Raw genomic sequence first — 19,859 nt, 5'->3', positions numbered from 1 at the left:
AGCTCTGATGAACATACATTCTTTTAGCAGAGGAAGATAATAAAAAGCAACTTTGGAGAAAACTCTTACTTCAGTTAATTGGTTCAAGAGACAGAAATGAAGCAGTCAGCTGCTTTACATTTTCTCTGAACCTTTTGGAAAGTTTTCAGGTTAATGATTAGGAGCCACGACAAAGATCCATTGTCTAACAAAGCTTCTAAAATCAGAAAAAAAAAAACCCACTAAAGCAACAACTCCAGGATTAATTAGCAAATTTGGAAACGCAGAAGAGGAATTCACACTGTAATACTTCTAACTAAAAAAAGACTGGATGATTTGCAATGCTGCTCAAGTGTGCTGGGCAGCACTGGATCTCAGATGACTGCAGAACCTCCACCACCAACTCAACACAAATAAAAAACTGCATATGGACTAAGATTAGGGAAAGCATTTTTCCAGTTTTTCAGTAGTGTAGACTTGCTTCCGTAGTAGCGTAGACTTAGTAGCAGTGTGTAGACTTCCATAGTAGTGTAGACTTAGTAGCAGTGTGTAGACTTCCATAGTAGTGTAGACTACTACTTCCGTAGTAGTATAGCAAGTGTAGACTTGCTTCCGTACCAGGAGATCTATGGTTTGATGACAGGATACAGAGAGATGTTAAACCTTATTTTATAAATTTAATTTGAAGAACATTTTGGCTTCTACTTACCTTTGCTACAGCTCTGGAAGCTTTTAAAGAGCAAAGGCCCATAGATACAGACGTCCTATGAATTCTAGCAAGTTATGCCCCTGTACACTGCTTGAGCACTATGGAACAAGACGTCTCCAAACATACAGGCTTTCACAAACCATTTCTCACTTCTAATTCTTTTAGAATAGGGAGCAGTATTGTTTTACTCCCCACAAAGGCACTATCACCCGAAGTATTTCCCTCCTCCTGGTGTCTCCCATCACAAGAAATCCCAACATATGAGCAAAAGCTCAGCAAATCTGCGTAAGTAACATGAGCGATAGCTATAGCTTCCAGAGTTGCCACTGAACAAGTATCGCTGATTTACTGAGAGAGAATCAGAGTGGGAGGACATGGGTGCCAGAGTATCTTTCAGAATTGGTTTACTCAACCCATTGCCTCCCACTCATAAATTTCCAAAGACTTGCCTTAAAAGAGTGAAAGAAGGTGATGGCATCATTTCCATATAAGTCTTCCAGTTTACTATTTCAGTAGCTCCTCAATATCTCCCATTGCAGAGGAAAAAAACTGCACACAGCACAGCAGCTAGGGTGTGGGCAGGATGATAGTAAAAGTCCCATCTGTGACCAAAAAAGTTTTGGTTACTCTGAATGTAAAGGACCTGCAGGTTCATCAAGGTAGAATCTGGGTCCCTGGTTATCATCAGTTTCCCCCTCACACCAAACCTTCAGTCAACATCCAGCACCTCAAAGCATTGCTTCTGCTGGAATGAGAAATCAATGGAACAAACAGATGGCTATTTAGAAAAAGCAGTAACAGACCTCTGCCTCCCAGTCACAAACAACATGTAGTCACCATCCCTGCTCATCCATGGAGTACTACTCACACAGGCGGTGTCCACAACACATATTTCAGCCCCCTTCCCTCTTGACATCATACACCACTGCTCTTCCAGACCCCTAGGCTCCGTTTTTCCCCTTTTATCACACATGAAACCACACTACAGAAGCTCTCACCCCATTACACTTCATTTTGACCTGCCAGAGAGTTACTGCACTGTTCCTATATGTGTACCACAAACAGATCCAACTCCAGGAAACAGGAAAACTGTTGGTTTTCCCCAGACCACAAGCATCTCCAATGGCAGAAAGAAGTATCATTTGATACATTCAGTACTGCACGGTCTCGCACACTAACAGTCTCTGAAAGACTAGAAAAGACACATGGGTGTGGCTTCAATTCTTGTCTCAAACCAATATGACAACTCACTAATGCCAGACTTGAAGAAAATACAATTTGTTGGTTCAAGAGGACTGCAAAAACACATTTTGCCATAGAAAGAAACAATGATGCTGAATGAAGGTGGAGGAGCTTCGTAACTGGGCAAAATCCCTCAGCTTAGCCCAAGAGCACAGGCTGATCAGCACCGGGTAAGAAGTCTCCTACCTTCCGCATGACTTTAGAGACACCGAGGAAGACTGCAGAAACCCAAACAGCTTAGCTTTGCACCAGCTCTAGTTCTGCCTATTAGGTGAAGTAACAGCTACTTGGATTATTATTTTCCTTTAAATAGGGCAGTAAAACGCGCTCTTCAGAGCCCGTTCCAAAGAAGCTGCATCCCATCGCCACCAGCCTATGAAGGAACAGCTCTGAAAGCACTTGTTTCAGCAGCTAATGAAGCCGCTGGCTCCTGGGCCTGCTGCTGACCATTCAGCGATGGGAGCATGATTGCTTGCACAGCCACAAGTGAACCAGACAGAGGAACTGACCTGGGCTAAGGAGGTCGCTGGTTTATTTTAACCCAGAGCAGGATCACCATGTGGCCAGACAGCTGAGTTCACAGAATTCAGACAGAGACTTGTTTCCAATAAATTTGTTTGTGAAATCAGTCTGCTAAGAGCCATGTGTCAGGCATATCAAAACCAGGTCTTCCCCATGTCAGACTCTCCAAATCATCTTAGCCCAAAGACTTTAAAAGCATATTGGGGTATAATTCACAGCCCAAGGTCCCACACTTCATCATCGGACCAGCAACTTTAGCTTTCATCTCAAAGAACAATCTAGAAAGATTGTTTCTCATCAAGAAGGTCACTGCAACAGTTTGTCATCTTTCTTCCAAAAGCTTTTCCATTTGCAGGACAGATCTTGAGGAAGGTCACTGCTCAGGAGCGCAGTTCAGCTACTAAGAGAAGGAGGGGACTCACCCTTGTCTATATTATCACAGTGTCTGGGGTCTATATTCAGCTGGGCTACCAAACTGAAGATTTTTTTTTATAGTAAACTGAATACTGACAATCTCTACAAAGATGTGTCCTCAATGTAACCAAGTCATGAGGCCAGCAAGACAGAAATACACTTTAGTCTTTTATTAGCCAATGTTGGAAGGACTAGAAGTGGCATATGTCAGGTCAGCTACCCATCAAGTTAATAAAAGGAAAACAACACAAAGCACTACATTTGTGTTTCAGGGGGATGCTGTCTTCGGTGACTCAACTTCTGAATGAACTGGGAGAGTATAGGTCCGCTGGTGTGACAGCTGGTCTGCTGGTGGACAGAAACTGTCCTGGTTGCAGGCAGAAATGGACAGTAAAGGAATAAAACTAGAAGAGAAACATTACTCAAAACTGTTTTTTCCTTTAAATGATTTTATAGAAGTCTGAGGTGTCTCAAAAAAAAAAAAAAACCAAAACAACAACAACAACAAAAAAAACTTTCCCTGCTTCTTTTTCTTCATTCAAATAACATATCTATACATTAATTTCACTCTTGCACCATAGTCAGCATTCTACGTTGCCAGATTCACCCACAGGGCTGTACCCATTTCACAGCCTTGATATGTTTGTAGGAAAGTGGCATTGTTTCTCCCCATCAGGTAGCAAAACTGCTGTCTGTGCTAGCTCTAGTTTCCAGAAGCTCATACCACATAAAGAACAAGTCATTTCAATCCTGGCCAGTGAGCTGCTTACTGGTCAGCAACAGGTAGGCCTTTTCTGTGGATTTTGCATGCCCTTAGGACAACAGAATTTCACTTTTGCTGCTTTATGCACATTAAAAGGTATCACCTGGTCAAAAGGCACTGGATGGGCAGTAAGTCTTCGGAGGATGCTATCAGCAGATCAGTGGAGGTATCAAAAGTTGTACCTCACCTTGGTAAGAAATCTGTACTGCACAAGAGTCATACAGCTACATAGAATGGTTTTGAGAATTATTTTTTTATGGTGCTTCTACAGAATGTATCTTACAGTACAATATACAACAGCACACTCCATGTCCTTTTCAAAAAAGGCCAAACTATGGCTTCATTCCTGAAGATCTATTATCATGCTTCATTCACAAAGATCTGCTGTAACAGAATAGTATCTGACCAAAAAAGGTCTCTTTCATTTTAGAAAAACCCCACCACCTGCAAAGACCTTCCTAGAAAAGTATCCCATAGTATTTTGTGACATCAAAAGGCTATTTTTTTCCTAGGAGAACCTGAAGACATAGTGATATCATGGCGTACTTGAAGTGTGTAGAAGAAACTGAGCAGACTCAAAGGATGAGGATATATTTCTGACACTCAACACCGCAGCAATACGGGTAAGGATAAATTTCCGATAACTTGTGTTCTTTTTCCATAGACAATATCCGTAGCACATCTGTCTGTAGGCTCAAACATGTAACAAGAAAACAACTGATGGATTTTCTGGATTAAGTTTAATTTCTCTGCAAAGGTCTCTCAAATTGTCCTCTTCCTGGTCTCAAAGGTCCTTCCAGATGACGATTAAAGAAAGGCTGTCCTCTCTTTGGATAGTGTGCATTCAAAGGATCAGATCCCAAGGATCACACATAAATGTGTGTCTCAAAAGGTGGTTAAGTCTCAAATTGTTGGTTGATCCGTCTCTCACCCAGCTTTTGTTACTGGGCGCTAACGGAGAACATCTGTTCTACCACAAAAAATAGATATGTGTTTGTATGCTCATACACAAAGACAGATGAGTTGATTATCACAGAAGACAGACATATTCCAGCCAAACTGTACATCACCTCAAGACAATTGTCATCAAGTTGATTCCTCAAAATGAGCTGTTTCCAGGAAGATCTCTGATGGTGAACAGAGCTTTACCCTGAAGTGCACTGCTAGCACATGGTGGTTCTCACCTAGCAGTTACTGCAGTGCTTGATTACACAGCATTTTCCCCTTCTGACAAGAACTGGAGCAAAAGGACAAGCTACCTCCTGCAGCTGAAGTCAGAGCTCTCAGACTCACAGGTACTTGGAGGAAAATACTCACTATTCAAAAATCTTAAAATAACATGCCTGTGCAGTCTATGTCCTGAATCCAGACTTCAACTTCAGAACATTGTAATTAACACTTCCCAACAAATATACAGACAGGAAGAAGAAAGTGGTAGGCATGATAACTTCTTCCATGAGCACACTGAAGTAGCATCCACAAGAACCAGTAAATTAAACATCTACCATGGAAACTAAAGGAAGGCCATCCCAATTAAAAACCTCTTTCATGTCAATGGCCAGGTTAGCTCAAATATATTTTGATACATAGTCACTGGTGGCATGCAACTGTTAACCCCTTCAGAGGCAATGTGACTGAAGCACAGCCCTAGCTGAAGAATTTTTAGCCAGTGGCACTTTACGAGAGCATTAGAGAATTTTTATGGAGAAACAAATCCTTCACATTCTTCCATGTTATCTTTCTCCTCCAGGTCTCAGTTTGGTGAGCTTCCAAGCACTAGGTATTTCTCCTCACTTCTGTCCTTTATTGCTTCTGATTTTGTCCCTTCCTCAAAGCAACATCCACTTTTATGAACCATTCTCTCAGGCATGTTTCACTTGGACAGAGAATAAATTTTACCCACTCATCAAAGCAGCAACGCACTCTATGGTACTTCAGAAAAGAAAAGAAAAAAGAACACCACCCTTGGGCTGACTTCATCTCCTCATCACCGCACAAAGGCCGTAAACTTGCTTAGCGTTGCACAAACCTGGCTAAATGGAGCACTTGGGTACACAATGCTGTCGCGAGTCACAGCAGTCAGTCACCAGTCAGCATAGATTTAATGAGCACCTCCACTCAGCAATCCAGCTCCACAACTGGATCCCAGTTCTTACCGCCACCTTCTCATCTTCCGACAGCAGACCCTGCCCATGTATCATCTCTGCATCATTCAGCAGAAAGACGGATGTCTTGCCAAATTGCAATGCAATACAAAACAGGAAGAGTTTAACCCTTTGAAGTATTTACTGGCAAAATATGTTTGGTACACATGATGTCACCTTGACAAATGTGTAATACATCTACCTCAGCGATGCTCACTCTTACTTTACAACTCCCAGTCAATTAAAAAAAAAAATTAGCTATCTTTACACTTTTAAACTAGATAGGTCCAGGAAATCATTGCCAATACAGTAGTGTCTTGGGGATGTGATCTTTAGCAACATCTTTACACTGGCAGAAGCCGCAGAGCAGATGTGGTTATAGTTTATACCACTTTCCTGCACAAAAGCAGCTATACCTGCAAAAGCACTTTTCTCTGCTGGCAGAAGCTGCATCTGCACTAGGAAAATCTGCCAGCATCCTTTTCCCAACAAGCCTCTTCTAGCTCAGACCATTTTTTAATTATGACTCTGCAGTTTATTTACCATACTCTGCTCATTTAGTGTTACTTAAGTTTCATAGCCACAAAACAGATCCCCGGCAACATCCTATTTTATGAGCATGGATTTCCACTACAAGAAGTAATTTTGCCTGTTTACACCCCAAAATTTTTTCCTCCAAGGGTTCCGCAGATTCTCTTGTTCATTCTTGTTCCCATCCTTTAACAAGATACACCTAAAATTTTAACTGCAGTCTCTAACTGTTCCCTCAAGTTAAGGGAAAACGTTGTTGGGATTCAATACAAAAACAATAGAACACAAATCATACAGCAGGGAGAACAGGAAATCTTCAACTTTTTCATAGTTTTCTCATTCTGAGACTTCTGTATAAACTTTCATCTCATCAGAAGTGTTTCTAAATGAGTTGAGCTCAGCCAGCAAGTACATGCAGACCCTCCCCAAGCACATGGAGCAACTCCCTCTTGGTAGGGAACAGCAGGGTTACCTGGATGTACAATTTTGTATTTGATGGACTGTGTGCTAGCTAACAAGGATATCCCCTGTTCCTTTCCCGTTAAGGTATTACGATCCGTCATCAGACACTGGACTTCTGCAAGAGAAAAAAACCCACCCAATCAGTCCTGCTTTATAAATGATGTGAGGGTTAGCAATATGAATAATTATCTGCCAGTCATTAGCCTAATTAAATGCACTGAAAAGGCTGGCACCCAGCCTCTTCCAAATCACAGCGCTGTCTGCCTGCGGAGATACCCTGGCAAGTGGTAACAGGAGACTGGTGAGGGGAATTACGCTGTTGTACACAAGGACTACAGATTCCAAACATCTCCAAGCACCCTCCCTCCAGATAGTTTGACTATCAGCCATCCCAGGCATCCTTAAACACAACTCCAAGTCTTCGCACTCTTCTCCCCTCCTAGAAGTTATCATCCCAGCTAAAAAATAAGCATCAGATATACAAAGTTAGTTCTCAAAGAGTGACCCCCAAAGTGGATTAACAACACAAACATGAGAGATCCAGAAATTAAGAAAGCAAATGAAGAAGCGTTTTACCAGCTTCTCAAGCATTGTACTAGTTCCTATAAGACCACTGAACCCATTTCCAGTACATCAATACAGAATTCCCAACTGAAGGTAAAGTATCTTATGTATCTAAACTGCAGCAGTCCATGACTCTATCACATTATACTCGATCTTTACTGTCATACAGAACTACACTGTTTACTATCAACTATCATAATCCAACATAAAAATATAGCAGAGTACAACTTTCAAGTATTAATTTCAGCTTTCCTAACAATACAAATAAGTTTCAAAATTATCATTTTACCAAGTAAAATAATTTGGGTTTATTGCAGAACATTCTAATGCATATACAAAATATAAATAAATCAAACAATAATACCTCAGTTTGCTCAGATAGCCTTTCAGTCATCACGGAAGTATTACTAACTACCAAAAGTGGGATTTTACCCCAAAGACTTTCCATTCTACACAAAACCAAACTTCATATTAAGAGCATCTACTGGGATCATTTATTCTGCTGTAGAGGAACGCAGAATGAGAATCCTAACTAGGATGTGACGCTAACTAAACGCTGGGGTGTTCTTCCTATCTTTTTATTTAAAAGTTGCAGTTCAGCCTAGCTGTAACATGCACTGATCAGCAAAACTCTTGTCAGTTCTGAGCATCCATTCTGGAGTCTAACCTCCTCAGGCCTTGGGAGGTTTCCTCTTCACATACTGCCCCAAGACACAGCTCTTGCATCCTTAACTACTCCTCATTCCTTCCACCTCCCTGTTTCTCAGATCCCAAAGCCTGACTGAGATGTAGACTTTTAAGAGTTAACTTAAGAATAAGTTATTCTTCCCACATAGGAAAGCACATTGCAAGGGAGATTGTTTACTCATGTGAATTCTCCTGTCTTCCTCTAATGTTTCTCTACATTTCTCTTTGTCAGACAAAGGAATGCTGATTGCATTTTTATTTCGTAACACAAGAACACATGCAATCCAAAGTTACCAGCTGCAGAGGGGATCAAAGTTTTGAAAAATTATTCAGAGCTCTTTCAAAAGTTAAATAGGCACATATAATTATACATGCACCCAAAACAGGCCACAAAAACATTGTCTTCAGGTGTAGATACATATGCATTTCCTTTGCTAACAGTGCAGAGTTGAGCAATTCAACCACCATCACTTCTTGCAAATGGAGCAAAGCAACTGCTCACAGGGTCAAACAGTGGGCTGACTGCTAAGAGCAGGGACGAAGAGGCACATTTCAGAGTTCACTGGTTCCACTCATTATTTGGCCCTGCAAACTACTGTTCCAGGCAGTAGGGGACAGGAACTGTTTAAGCCAAGAGCAACATACATGTTACCATGCTCCTATTTCAAGTTGCAGATGTGTGTGTCTATACACCCCTGCATCTCAAAAAGCATAGTTTGGGATAAGTAGGAGATATCCAAAGAAACGCGTAGTTTGAGTTTGTTGGTGTTTTAAACCAAGCAGCACCGGGAGCCTACCAAGAACAGCCCATACTGCCTTAGTTCAGAAAACCAAAGAAAAACCCTAAAAGGAAGTCACCCAGAGTGAAGTACTTCACTGCGAAGTAACCATTTCACCAGCCTCCACATGCACATCAAAGCAGCACAGGAATGGTAAAGTCACATATGTCCTGCTGTGATTTTTATAAAGTGGACTTGCTCAAGTACCAGCTACTTCCTCTATGTCTCTGAAAAAGTTTTGCTGAAGTAAACAGGTCAAACGCACCTTGCCACCTTGTACGCTCACATGGCTTACTCAACACACTCCTTTGGAGGTTGACCTAGCTTACTAATACCAGGCAGGAAGCGGAAGCCTTCAGAACCACTTAAAATTTTCATTTCTTTATCTTGGAAGAAAGTCTCTTCACGCTTTCTCCTTAATAGGAATAGGCAGACACTGAGTTAAAAAAAAATAATAATTCTTTGAACTAACACCTAAAGAAGTCAGTTATTTTAGCAGTTGAGTATTTTCAGGTGAAATTATACAGATACTTCTGGTTCTATGTTTTTAGTGTGCATTCTCCACTTCAAGAGGACTTGTACTGTGCACAAGCAGAACCCTTCTGAGCAGAAACTCCTACTCTATGCCGCTCATCTGCTGGAAAACAGAGTTTAGAGCGTGCATCCCTCACCTGGTGAAGTAACACCCACAGCGTTACTCCATCAAGTATAGACAATTTTTCTGAAAGGTTATAAAGGCAATAAGCAAATATCCAAGCTTTTAATTTCCATCATTCGGGATTATCTCTCTCCAGCTCCCAAATTCTTCAAATCACAAAGCAATCAAAGCTTGATCTTTTGTCCATTAACATACACCCTCCCCACACCAAAAGGCATGTTCATGGTGTCCCAGAACATGGAGGGTGCCTCAGATGAGGAAGTCAGGCAGAGAACCAAGTAAGTCATAAGAAAAACCTTTTCTCTTTCACACCTTTACGTTTCAGTCACAAGTACTTTCCCAGAAGACCTATTTTTGAAGCAGTCTGCCAAGACAGGATCCTTGCACTGCTCATTGCTGGAAATGAGAGGTGCCACGTGGTGCTCAGGAACTTGATATGCCAGCCTAAGTAAGTGGCTACCAGCTAGAAACCACCAGTAGCTCAAGAGAAGGCCAAGAAGCAGAGTTTTAGGTAGGTACATGGGCTACCGTCCAGTTACTCCTAGATTATGGCCAATAACCACCTGCTCACAGGGCTCTCAGTTGTTTCCCTGTCCCCAGCAGCATTTGGTTCCTCTCCCCAATACATCCATAGAGGACTACAACCTTTTGCCATCACAGAAACATGCCAGAGTCTGGCAACAAGGACAAGCATACACCATAACACGGTCATGGACAAGTAGCACTTGACACTTAAGTTGTCTGGGCTCCAATGATTCTCCAAAGGGAGGGGACCACAGGGGTACACATCCCTCCTAAGCCAGCTCTTTCAGAGTTTTTCTTCTTCTTTACTAGGCAGTGGCAATGTCTACCAGCTAGATGCGCCACCAGCTCTCAAATGCTGTCCAAAACAACTGGCAAGACCACTGGCAATGCCAGAAGGCACCGTGATTGCCAACACGCTTGCGCAAAGCAAGCCAATGTGTCCAGAAGCAGGCAGCTAAGCTACAACAGGAAGTAGCAAGTTTTTTTGAAAACTATTTAAATGGCTTATTAGCATCTTTCTTGTTCCAAGTGACTTAGAGACTGCTAAAAGTATCTGCATAAGACTTTGAATCTGAAATGGTTCCCGAAGTTGGGCAAAAGTTCTCAGTCTCTAAATACAGGCAAAAGACTTTTGATGCAGACAGTTGTGTGTTACGTACGTACAGTGGTTCAAGCCCTCACCACAGTGAACAACTCTGAATACCAAAAACAATTACTCAGCATAACTACACCGTGTAAACACGGGACCTCTTTTGAAAGAGTGGGTGTAGTTAAATGGACGTTTCAAATTCTAAAAAGGCATCGACTTGTGAAATACAAACTATGAAACAAAGTTACATGTGAAATTCCACTACTGGGGAAGTCTGGAATAGTAGTTTGCAAAGCATTCATTTAAATAGTATTTCTATCACAGTGCAAGATCAAAAGCTAAAAGCAGGCTAAGGAATCAACAGGCCAGACAAACTCAAGGTTTTTAACATCCCCAACAGCAAACACCTGGGATGGTGAAGATAATACTTAAGTATTAGCAGAATTTCCGTTAGTAATTCTTTTTTTTTCCCCTCCAGCTCATGCAGAGTCAGTCTTTTCCTCATCACATTGGAGCCTCCCGCCCCAGTATCCTACACAAGCTCAGCAGACCTCTCACAAACATGCAGGCATCTGTATTCTGGGCTGCATTCAAATGCACCATTTGGCATTACTGAGTAGCTATGAACCCTCTGTGTGTGTTTTACAATAAATGAGGCTGCAATTTTCTCGCAATTGCTGAAGCCACTGAATGACTTCATGAAATTCAGCAGCATTATATGCAAAAGCCTCCAAACTTTCGTTACGGCTGCCAGTAATACACATAGCCAGCCACAAACAAGAGAAAAACATCACTTGCAATATTTTTAGATTGCTCTAACTCCAAAAGTAATATAAGTCCAGAGAACTGCAAGCATGACCCTGAACAGGTAAGTTGCCATTTTAACCTAGAGAGGACTTTCAGCCTTCCCAGTTACTTCCCATGGAAAGTCACAGCTCTCGTGACAAATTGTGGATATTTTTTTTCCCCCCAGTTACCAACTGTTCAAAATGGACTTTCCTAAGTAGAGAAATGAGCAGCTACATTCTCCAGAAAGAAAAAGCCTCCTACAAATTACTTCTGTATGAAAATCTTGACTCACTATTATAACAGAAGCACAGCTTGGAGATCAACGATCACTTCCTTAAACTGCTCTATTACATCTGACACTGAACAGTAGAACCACAGTCTTGTTTATTTCATCTCACTCACGGAGCAGAAGGGAAGAGAGGTTATTTTCAAAATAGAAAACTGAAAACAATTCAACAGGTGCCAAGGCCACTTGGGGAGGTGCTGTACAGAGCACTACTTTTAATTTATGAGTTAACAGCATCACTTTGAACAAACGTTGAAGTCTTTCAGGTCTCAGTTTTAATCACAAGAAGCAGAGACTGTCAAACTGAAATTCTGTGTGCCACGCGTCTAATTCTAACATTGCTCATCAAACAGCTCTAAGCAAGAAATCTTAAATATTCCTGAACAGACACAGGACTGTCCTATACTTCTATATCATACCACAGAACACAAAGAGCATCAGAGGTTTGGGGTTTATTTCTTATTATGAACTTTAACTCATGCAAGGCTAAAACTAAGGAGTCAGAGCTTGGGATAAACAAAAAAGTGTAAGCTATAGTTTTATTTTTAATTACACTCTAACACCCACAAATAGCTATTGTTTCACATAAAGGACCACGAACACTGCAGTCTCAGTTATGACTTCTGTGGCACACCAGTTTCCAATTTATAACAAATAACACTTATACACTGCATAGCAAGTATGGTCCTGCGCACTAAAATTAAACCCACAGGGAACAGCAATAACTGTATTTACTCTTTATTAACCATTTGTTTCTAAAAGCAGGAAAAAGTAGTTTAAAAACAGTGTTTTCAGTTTCACTTTGAAACCATCGCCATACATGCCAGTCCCTATCTGCATCTACAAGGCCCCTGAGAGAATAGGGGGCTTGTAATTTTTGCCAAGTTATGTTCAGACAGAAGAAACCATCATTTATTTTTGGTTTTTTACTCATGGCCAGCCATGAGATTTACATTTGGCCTAACAGAAACGGAAGTCTAAAGCACTAAGCAAATTGGTCATTTAAGTACAAAGTTTAAATTACTCTGGAGACTTAACAGATAAAACAAGACTTTTCCACCTGGTAACACTGAAATATATAGTCATTCTTAAAAAAAAAAAAAAAGCAAACATTCTATTCATAATTACATGTCTTGGCAGCCAGGGAACAGATACCACGTCACTTCCAAAAGCCTTGCAGTGATTGCTTATACCAGATTTCAGGAATGCTTTGTCACAATGAAGTTTACTCCGTTCCTTGGAAATATTAAATGCATTCCTACTATAATGAAACACCTTATAAATGCCACATGACAGAAACACAAAGTTATCAAAGCATTTCCTTCCAGCATCACAACATTTAAGGTCCCAACAAGAACTCCATTATCAAATAACCAACCACACAATAAGAGAAGTTAAAGGCTTGCAAATTCACCTCATGCAGGCAGTGCAAGCAGACCAAAATGCAAGAAGCATCAGCCTGAAGTGCTTCCTCCCACAGACTCCTACCTAATGCTTGTCAAGCAGCTTCAAGTACTCCGAGTTTTCAAGATGTCATCTCTAACGTTAAATGGAGATTTAAGCACGACCCTGTACAACAGCAGCAATTCCTGTTGCTCACTGGCAAGTCATTCCTATTTTGGACAATATTTTGGAGTGTACTGCCCACAGCACTAAATTACACCAGCATCGAGGAAGTTTCCTAAGCTACGACTGGAAATCGGTACGTTTTGTCCAAGCAAGTAAAGCCACTGTTTAATAAGACCCCTTTTGCCAAGCAACAATGGGTTCATACTTGCTGTAAAAGAGCTCTATTTAACTGCAGAGCTGCAGCGTTCTGTGGGCTATGTGCACCGCCTCAACTCTGTCGGCCTCTCGAAAAAGCTGTTCCCCAACAAATTTAACAAACACTGCTTTGTAACTTCGGAGTGCCCTGGGGCTTTGGCTTATTTTAGTGGCAAAGCTTTTATCCAGTAAGGATCTGACCTTACAAATAAGTCATCCAGCTTCATCATGTAAATGAGAAAACAATATTTATTACAAATGCTCTGATGTTACCTGTTCTGCTCTGAAGAACCTTATTTTAAAGCCTGTAGTAAAAAGAAAAGGTATTTTTGAGCTAGACTAACTTTTGCTGGATCCAGTGATACCACCTCCTTCCAGAGAAACCCTAAGTTTGAAGCTCGACATGCTCACAACCCTGCGGCGGTTCAGGCACAACACCTGGCCGCATCCAGGATCCCACTCCCTGCTGGGGGAGGGGAGGGGGGACGGCACGACAACACACAAAACCCCAGGCAGCTCAAATCCCTTTTCTGTGCTTTGTTTTAAACATAAGCCACCTTGGGGCTTCATCCCAGTACTTTCAACATCTCACCATTAAAAAGTCCAGAAAGAGTAAGTATGGCCAGTGCCATCACAATGATGTCATTAGAACACTCCAGAAAAAGGTGACTAAAATGGGAAAACAAACCCAACTCAGAAATACTGAAATTGCACAAGCAGATCATCATGTGCTCTATTCAGAGTAGAAATAAACATGTTATTCTAAACACTTTTCAAGTTTATTTTCAGAAAATCTAGAGCAAAGACAGAAATAGTAATCTGATATAAAAAAAGGATGTTAATGGTGGCAGCAAATTATTTGGACAAGAGTTCAGAGAAGAATATGGGGAAGATGCTCAACTGTGGGAAAATGTCTGTGAAAAAGAGAAAGCCTTTTGTTCAACATCACCTCTATGTCTAGATTTTTACAGTTGTTTGGGAAGTTATTCTGCCAGCAGTTGGAAAAACCACGAGAAATCTGCCTGTTTACTCTGATAATTAAAATTAAAAATAAAATGTCAAATTACTCTCTACCTTCTGTAATTATAGTAATTTAATGGAAGTGATACTCTGATCTGAGGTGGGGTTTAACACTCTCAGCCAATCAACAGCAGAAGGTTAAGGGGCTTATTCATACCACTATTTTTGCATTCAGAGAGGAAGGGGAATTCTTGTTGTGCACTACAGAGTCAAACCAGACTATGAGCATAAATGCTAAATACTTTGCAAAAATCACCATTAAACACCTGAAATCCCACTTACACTCAGACAAGAAAGAGTAAATGCAAAATATTCTAAGTAGTTGAGTAATTCCGAAACCTCCCTAGTTCACTCTAAGTTCAGTGGTCTTAGAAGACCAAGGAATTTAAAAAGGTAACAGCTCGGCATCAAGTGGCCACCTTCAAGTGCCTGATATACGTCACAGCGCGAATTATAGGCTCTGTCACCAGTAAGTTTACCACAAGTTAGCTACTCCCTCTGCAAAGTTTTCATCAGATCAAATCCCTGTTCTGAGAAGTTTGTGGGTTTTTTTACACAGCTTGTATTTGGAAAATATTAAATGGATGGGGGAATAAATTTAATTCAGCCCCTTTGACCAGTAGTACTATCAGCTAATGAGCTGTTCAAACACTGCATTTTAATACAGACAAAGGTTGTTTAATATGGACAGTTATACCTGCCATGGCGCAGATACTCCCTTGCAGTTACTTCATGGCTCACTGATACCTTTTCCTTTCACTGCAGCTGCAAAGACAATCAACTGAAAAACAAAATCCTATTTATACCTTACTTCTGATCAGAAATCAGAAGCTTCACTGATTAGAGGGTCCAAGACATGGAGCTGAAGTTTTCAGGTATGGAGTACCTCTACGTTACATCCTCTCTTGAACAAAAAAGTTCCCAAGCGCTAAGAAACATAACTCCAACCATCATAGTTCAATACCAAGAACCCAATGTAGACAAACAGAGATCAAAGCCAACCAGAACTGGATTGGAACGAGTGAATCACAGCACTGCAAGTGAGGATCCGCAGCAGGATCCTGAGCCAATGTGACTCCAGAAAAGGTTTACTGAACCAGAAAGCAGAAGCAGCAATCCTGGTTGAGCGCCAAAAGTAAGGAAATAAACAGAACAGAGCCCTGGAAGATTTCACCACCAGCAACAGAAGTGAGGATGAGCAAATACTGAAGCATCAACTGAATTTGGTTCACTTACCTCTGAACAGACTAATGGCAGCGAGCCTGCGTTTAAAAGCAATTCAGAGCAACTAAATGTTTTTCTGCTCTCTTCTGATACATTCTAGGGCTTAAGCTGATTTTAGGTCCTGAGTTTACCCATGACGTTCTAAAACTGGCTTTCTGCACTCTGCTCTGTTAAACCAGGAATAACTACTGCAAACCTGACACAAATAACTAAAGCATAAGGAGTAGTCACAGCAGTTCCGTGTAGGTGGCTTGCAAGGCTTCAGCAGAGCCCAACACAGCCAAGTCCATCGCCGGGTCAGGCCTCCCACAGCCACCCTTGGATACAGGCATGGGAGAGACATTTCTCTACCTTTACTGACTTCTCTCCACTAGTTCTGGATCTCAGAGGTCAAGCACACAAGTCTTGCAGCTTGTATAAGACGGGGGAAAAAGAGCAGTATAAGAGGGGGGAAAAAGCCCACGGACCAGAAACCAGGACCTTGTCTAAGAAATCAGTTTGTAAAGAACATGCGAGTTGACTGTGCCAGCTAGGTCTGGAAAACGCACAAGCAGGAATACTCACTACTCACTGGCAGCAACTTTTCTAGAACTTTGCTTATGCCAGGATAGGACAAACGGTAGAATCTGTTCAATACAATCAGTATGGGTCACAATTTTCACAGTGGGTACAGACTCACCATTTCAAAGACTAAAAACCAGTTACCAGTTGTTTGCATGTTTACTTGCCACTTGTTTCTCTCCCTATATTACAATCAATAACTGGTAGCTAACATGGTACCTAACCATGAGATCTTTAACTGAAGGGCAATCAGCTAATCTAGACAGACTCCTTTCTTCAGCTTTACATATACAGTACTATTATTAAAGTTATAAACTTTAATTTGACTCTGGACTTTACTTAGTATGCAAATAACTGAACAGTTGTTTGCATCAAGTTCCACATAAACTACAATGGATTTATAGCACATAAATCAATAAATCTTAAAGCTGCTCTTACAGCCACCGCAGAGCACAGAACAGCTGGGCAAAAGCATTCCCTGAAGTATCTGGTATTAAAAGAGATTTACCAACACTGGAAGTACACACAACTAGCAAAACAACTGCTTTCTGGGCTCTGTGTCCTTTAATATTTAATATCCATAGATTTCATCTTCTCACAATTCCTGAATGCATACTTGAAAAGGAGAACATTTTCTGTTTACTCGCTCTAACTCTGAATAATATCGAGTAAACGGGAGCAAAAGAAAAGCCACACACTCTGGTCACCTGCAGAAAAAAAAATGAACCGCGTCAGAAACTTGACGGTGAGTCAGAGTAAAACTTTGCCATAAACATTTAGCAAGGGGTGCCAGATAGCTTCAGTAGCTTGACTTTTTTTTTGTAAAAGCTCAAGAACCAACAGATAAGACTTATAGATACTTTTATCTGAAGACAGTGAGTGTTATTTTTAACTCAATTTCAATTTTAAAGTGGCATGCTTAAAAAATAGGGGTAAAAAAGTTACCGTTTTGAAGCAATTGCTCATAGTCCTCCTGGTCTACGCTGGAAATAAACACAAGGTTCAATCTCATGAGCAGGAGCGTGTTTGTATGTGGCAGGCGGCGGAAGGGAGAAGGCAACAAAACCAGAGCCGTGCCTGGCTGCCTCTCCTCAAATTCCAGAGCTTGCCATCGACTCATCGGCTTACCGAAGGAACTGTAGGGGCTAAACCCGCTCCAGCCAGCGTGAAGACAGAGAAGGAGAAAAGCAAAACGTAGATTGCAGCCCACCGGCTGGAAAGCACACAAAGAAAGAGGAGCCCTTTTGAAGCCCAGGGCCTCGTTCCCGACGCTTCCACAGCAGGAAGCGAGCTCTGGGCCTGCCCCGAGGGGCCTACCCGGGGTAAGGGGGTGCCGAGGAGCCCCCTTCTCTCCCCCCGGAGGGGCTAGGGCCTCCCTCGGAGTGTGTGCGGTGATTCTGGGCCGCGGGGGGGCCAGGCCCGGCGCCTCTCAGGCGAGGCCCGTTGGCGGAGCGGCCCGCCCCGCCTCCCCGCCGCTCCCGGTCACCCCCCCAGCCCAGTCCCGGTGCCAGGGAGGTGGGGGGTGTCGCACCTGGATGACCTCGTTGACCTCTCGGATGCACTCCACCATGTGCTGCAGGATCTGCTCGGCCGTCAGCACTTCGTAGCGATAATCCTCCTCCTGCTCGGGGCCGCCGCCGCCTCCGGGGCCCGGCCCGCCGCCCAGGCCGCCTCCAACGCCGCCGCCGCCGGGGCCCAGCCCTCCCGTTTCACTGCCTAACAGCCCGTCGCGCTCTCCGCCGACGCGCAGCCCGGGCTCCACCAGCTCCACCTCGCCCAGGTCCAGGTTATCGTCGGGCTCGTCCTCCTCCTCGTCCTCTTCGTCTTCCTCCGCGCCGCTGTCCTCGCTGCACTCCTCGTCCTCGTCGAACTCGTAGTTGTAACCCTCGTCCGAGTCCATGGCGAGGCGCTGAACAAACGGCGGCGGCTCCCGCGGCGCGCCCCCCCACCCCCCCGCCCCGCCGGCCTGGCTGACGCCCGCCGCCGCCCCCCCCACCTCCGGCGCTGGCCCCGGCCCGGCCCGGCCCCGCCGCGCCTCAGCCGCTGCCGCCGCCAACAAAGGGACGCGGCCGACTCGCTCCGTCACCGCGCGCCGCGCACGCACGGCACGTCACGCCGCGGCGCGTGACGCGCAGCGCCGCGCCTGCGCGGCGGCCGCCATCTCCCCTCCACCGAGCCGGGAGCCATCTTGAGTGAGCGCCACACCCCCTTACACACGCAGCCCCGCCCTCCCCGCCGGCCGCTGGCGCCATCTTGAGTGCGGCGCGGCGCCATCTTGAGTGCGGCGGGTGAAGCGAGGAGCGGGGACGGTTTAACGGCTTCCCTCGCTACCGAGCCGGGTCTGGGCGCCGCGGGATGGCGGGGACGTGCGGTGGAGGTGAGGGTGCGGAGCCCTCCTGAGATGTCCTGTCAGCAGAGCACGGAGGGAAGGCCTTCAGCACCGCCATTGCGTAGAGTGGTGCAGGACCTGTGGGGAGGGACTTGTGAGGAATAAAAAGGTCGCTCTGCCTCAAAATCAGAATAAAATTGCACTGAGGGTCTCCAGCAGAAGTTCATGTGAAACCATGGGATAAATATGTGCCCGACATCCCTGGAGGGGACCCTGACCACACTGGGTGGCATCTCTCAGCTCCAAGCTCAGCCTTCTAATCAGTGAAGATAAGTTTTTCATACTGGTGCCAGGCTTGATTCCCTTTGTTCTCTGTTAATTTGGCATTTTGCTGGGAGGAAGAACATGGACGGATGACAGACAGACCTTTTTTCCTCCCGCAGATGGCTGGGACAGAGCCTGGCATTGGCAAACAGTCTGCACAGGCAAGGGACGTGAGGCCAGCGCCGTTCCCAGGTGGCCTCTTCCCTGCCAGGGCCTCTCACTTGGACACCAAGCTGTTGGCAAAGGGCAGAGCAGATGTCGAGGTGCTGCAGAGGTTGAGCACCCTTTGCCTCAGCTTTCCCTGCCATTGCGGCAGCATGCCCAGGGCAGCTCTGCTTCCAGCATCAGCAGTGCTCAGCCTGGTACAGGGGGAGGCGAGCTGGGCTTATTGTTTGCAGCCATTTGGGGAGCGTGAGGGACTCTGGTTGGCTTGGAAACAAGGCTGCAGCCTGGCCCAGAGGAGAGCCAGCTGATACCAAACCCTCTGCTGCGAGATGCGAGAAGCCAGCACAGCCCCAGGAGAGTTCCAGGGCCACCTCCACCTGCGCTAATCCTCCACTTCCTCACACCCCAGGGAATTGTTTCTTCCCGAGGTGAAGTGGGGCCGTTCTGATGTGGTGACATTATTCACCCGCTCCACCCGGATGGAGATGCCCCCGTGCCCAGAGGGCGGAGGAGACTCAGCCTGGCAGTATGCAGCGTAGGTGTGAGGAGTTTCATCAGCTCTTCGGGGCGGGAGTCACTGGGGCACTTTGTGTTCAGAAAGCACCCAGTGCAGCGGGATCCTGCTTCCTGCTTTGACACAAATACCTTGTGAAACAGGCAGAAAATTAGAAGCTGCCTCCAAAAGGGTGTTTGTTTTCTGCTGAAGCATGAAAAGCGTAACGATGGCCACAGCGACAGGGGTTTAAGCTCAGGGTGACGCAGGCAGGTGCCCTTGGGGATCCAAGTAGATTAAGCATCCAATGTCCTGGGTAGATGTCTCTAGAAACCT

General features: G+C 44.1%; 1 protein-coding gene across 3 annotated transcripts in view; it reads right to left on the bottom strand.

The window, feature by feature from the left end:
* ARIH1 (ariadne RBR E3 ubiquitin protein ligase 1) overlaps nucleotides 1-18,166 on the bottom strand; it is a 61,595-nt gene extending 43,429 nt beyond the window's left edge. For 2 of the 3 annotated variants that reach the window (XM_086757513.1, XM_086757512.1), the window contains exon 1: nucleotides 17,744-18,164. In XM_086757513.1, the coding sequence (XP_086613639.1) occupies nucleotides 17,744-18,112 (369 nt within the window). In that variant the 5' untranslated portion in view covers nucleotides 18,113-18,164. Of the gene's footprint in view, nucleotides 1-17,743 lie in introns of all 3 variants that reach the window. The other variant, XM_086757514.1, reaches the window with a different exon arrangement.
* Nucleotides 18,167-19,859: the final 1,693 nt, after the last annotated feature.

The sequence above is a fragment of the Chlamydotis macqueenii genome, chromosome 12 (assembly GCF_036417535.1).
Source record: "Chlamydotis macqueenii isolate bChlMac1 chromosome 12, bChlMac1.mat, whole genome shotgun sequence".
NCBI classification, from domain to species: Eukaryota; Metazoa; Chordata; class Aves; order Otidiformes; family Otididae; genus Chlamydotis; species Chlamydotis macqueenii.
This window is presented reverse-complemented; position numbering and strand designations above follow the sequence as displayed.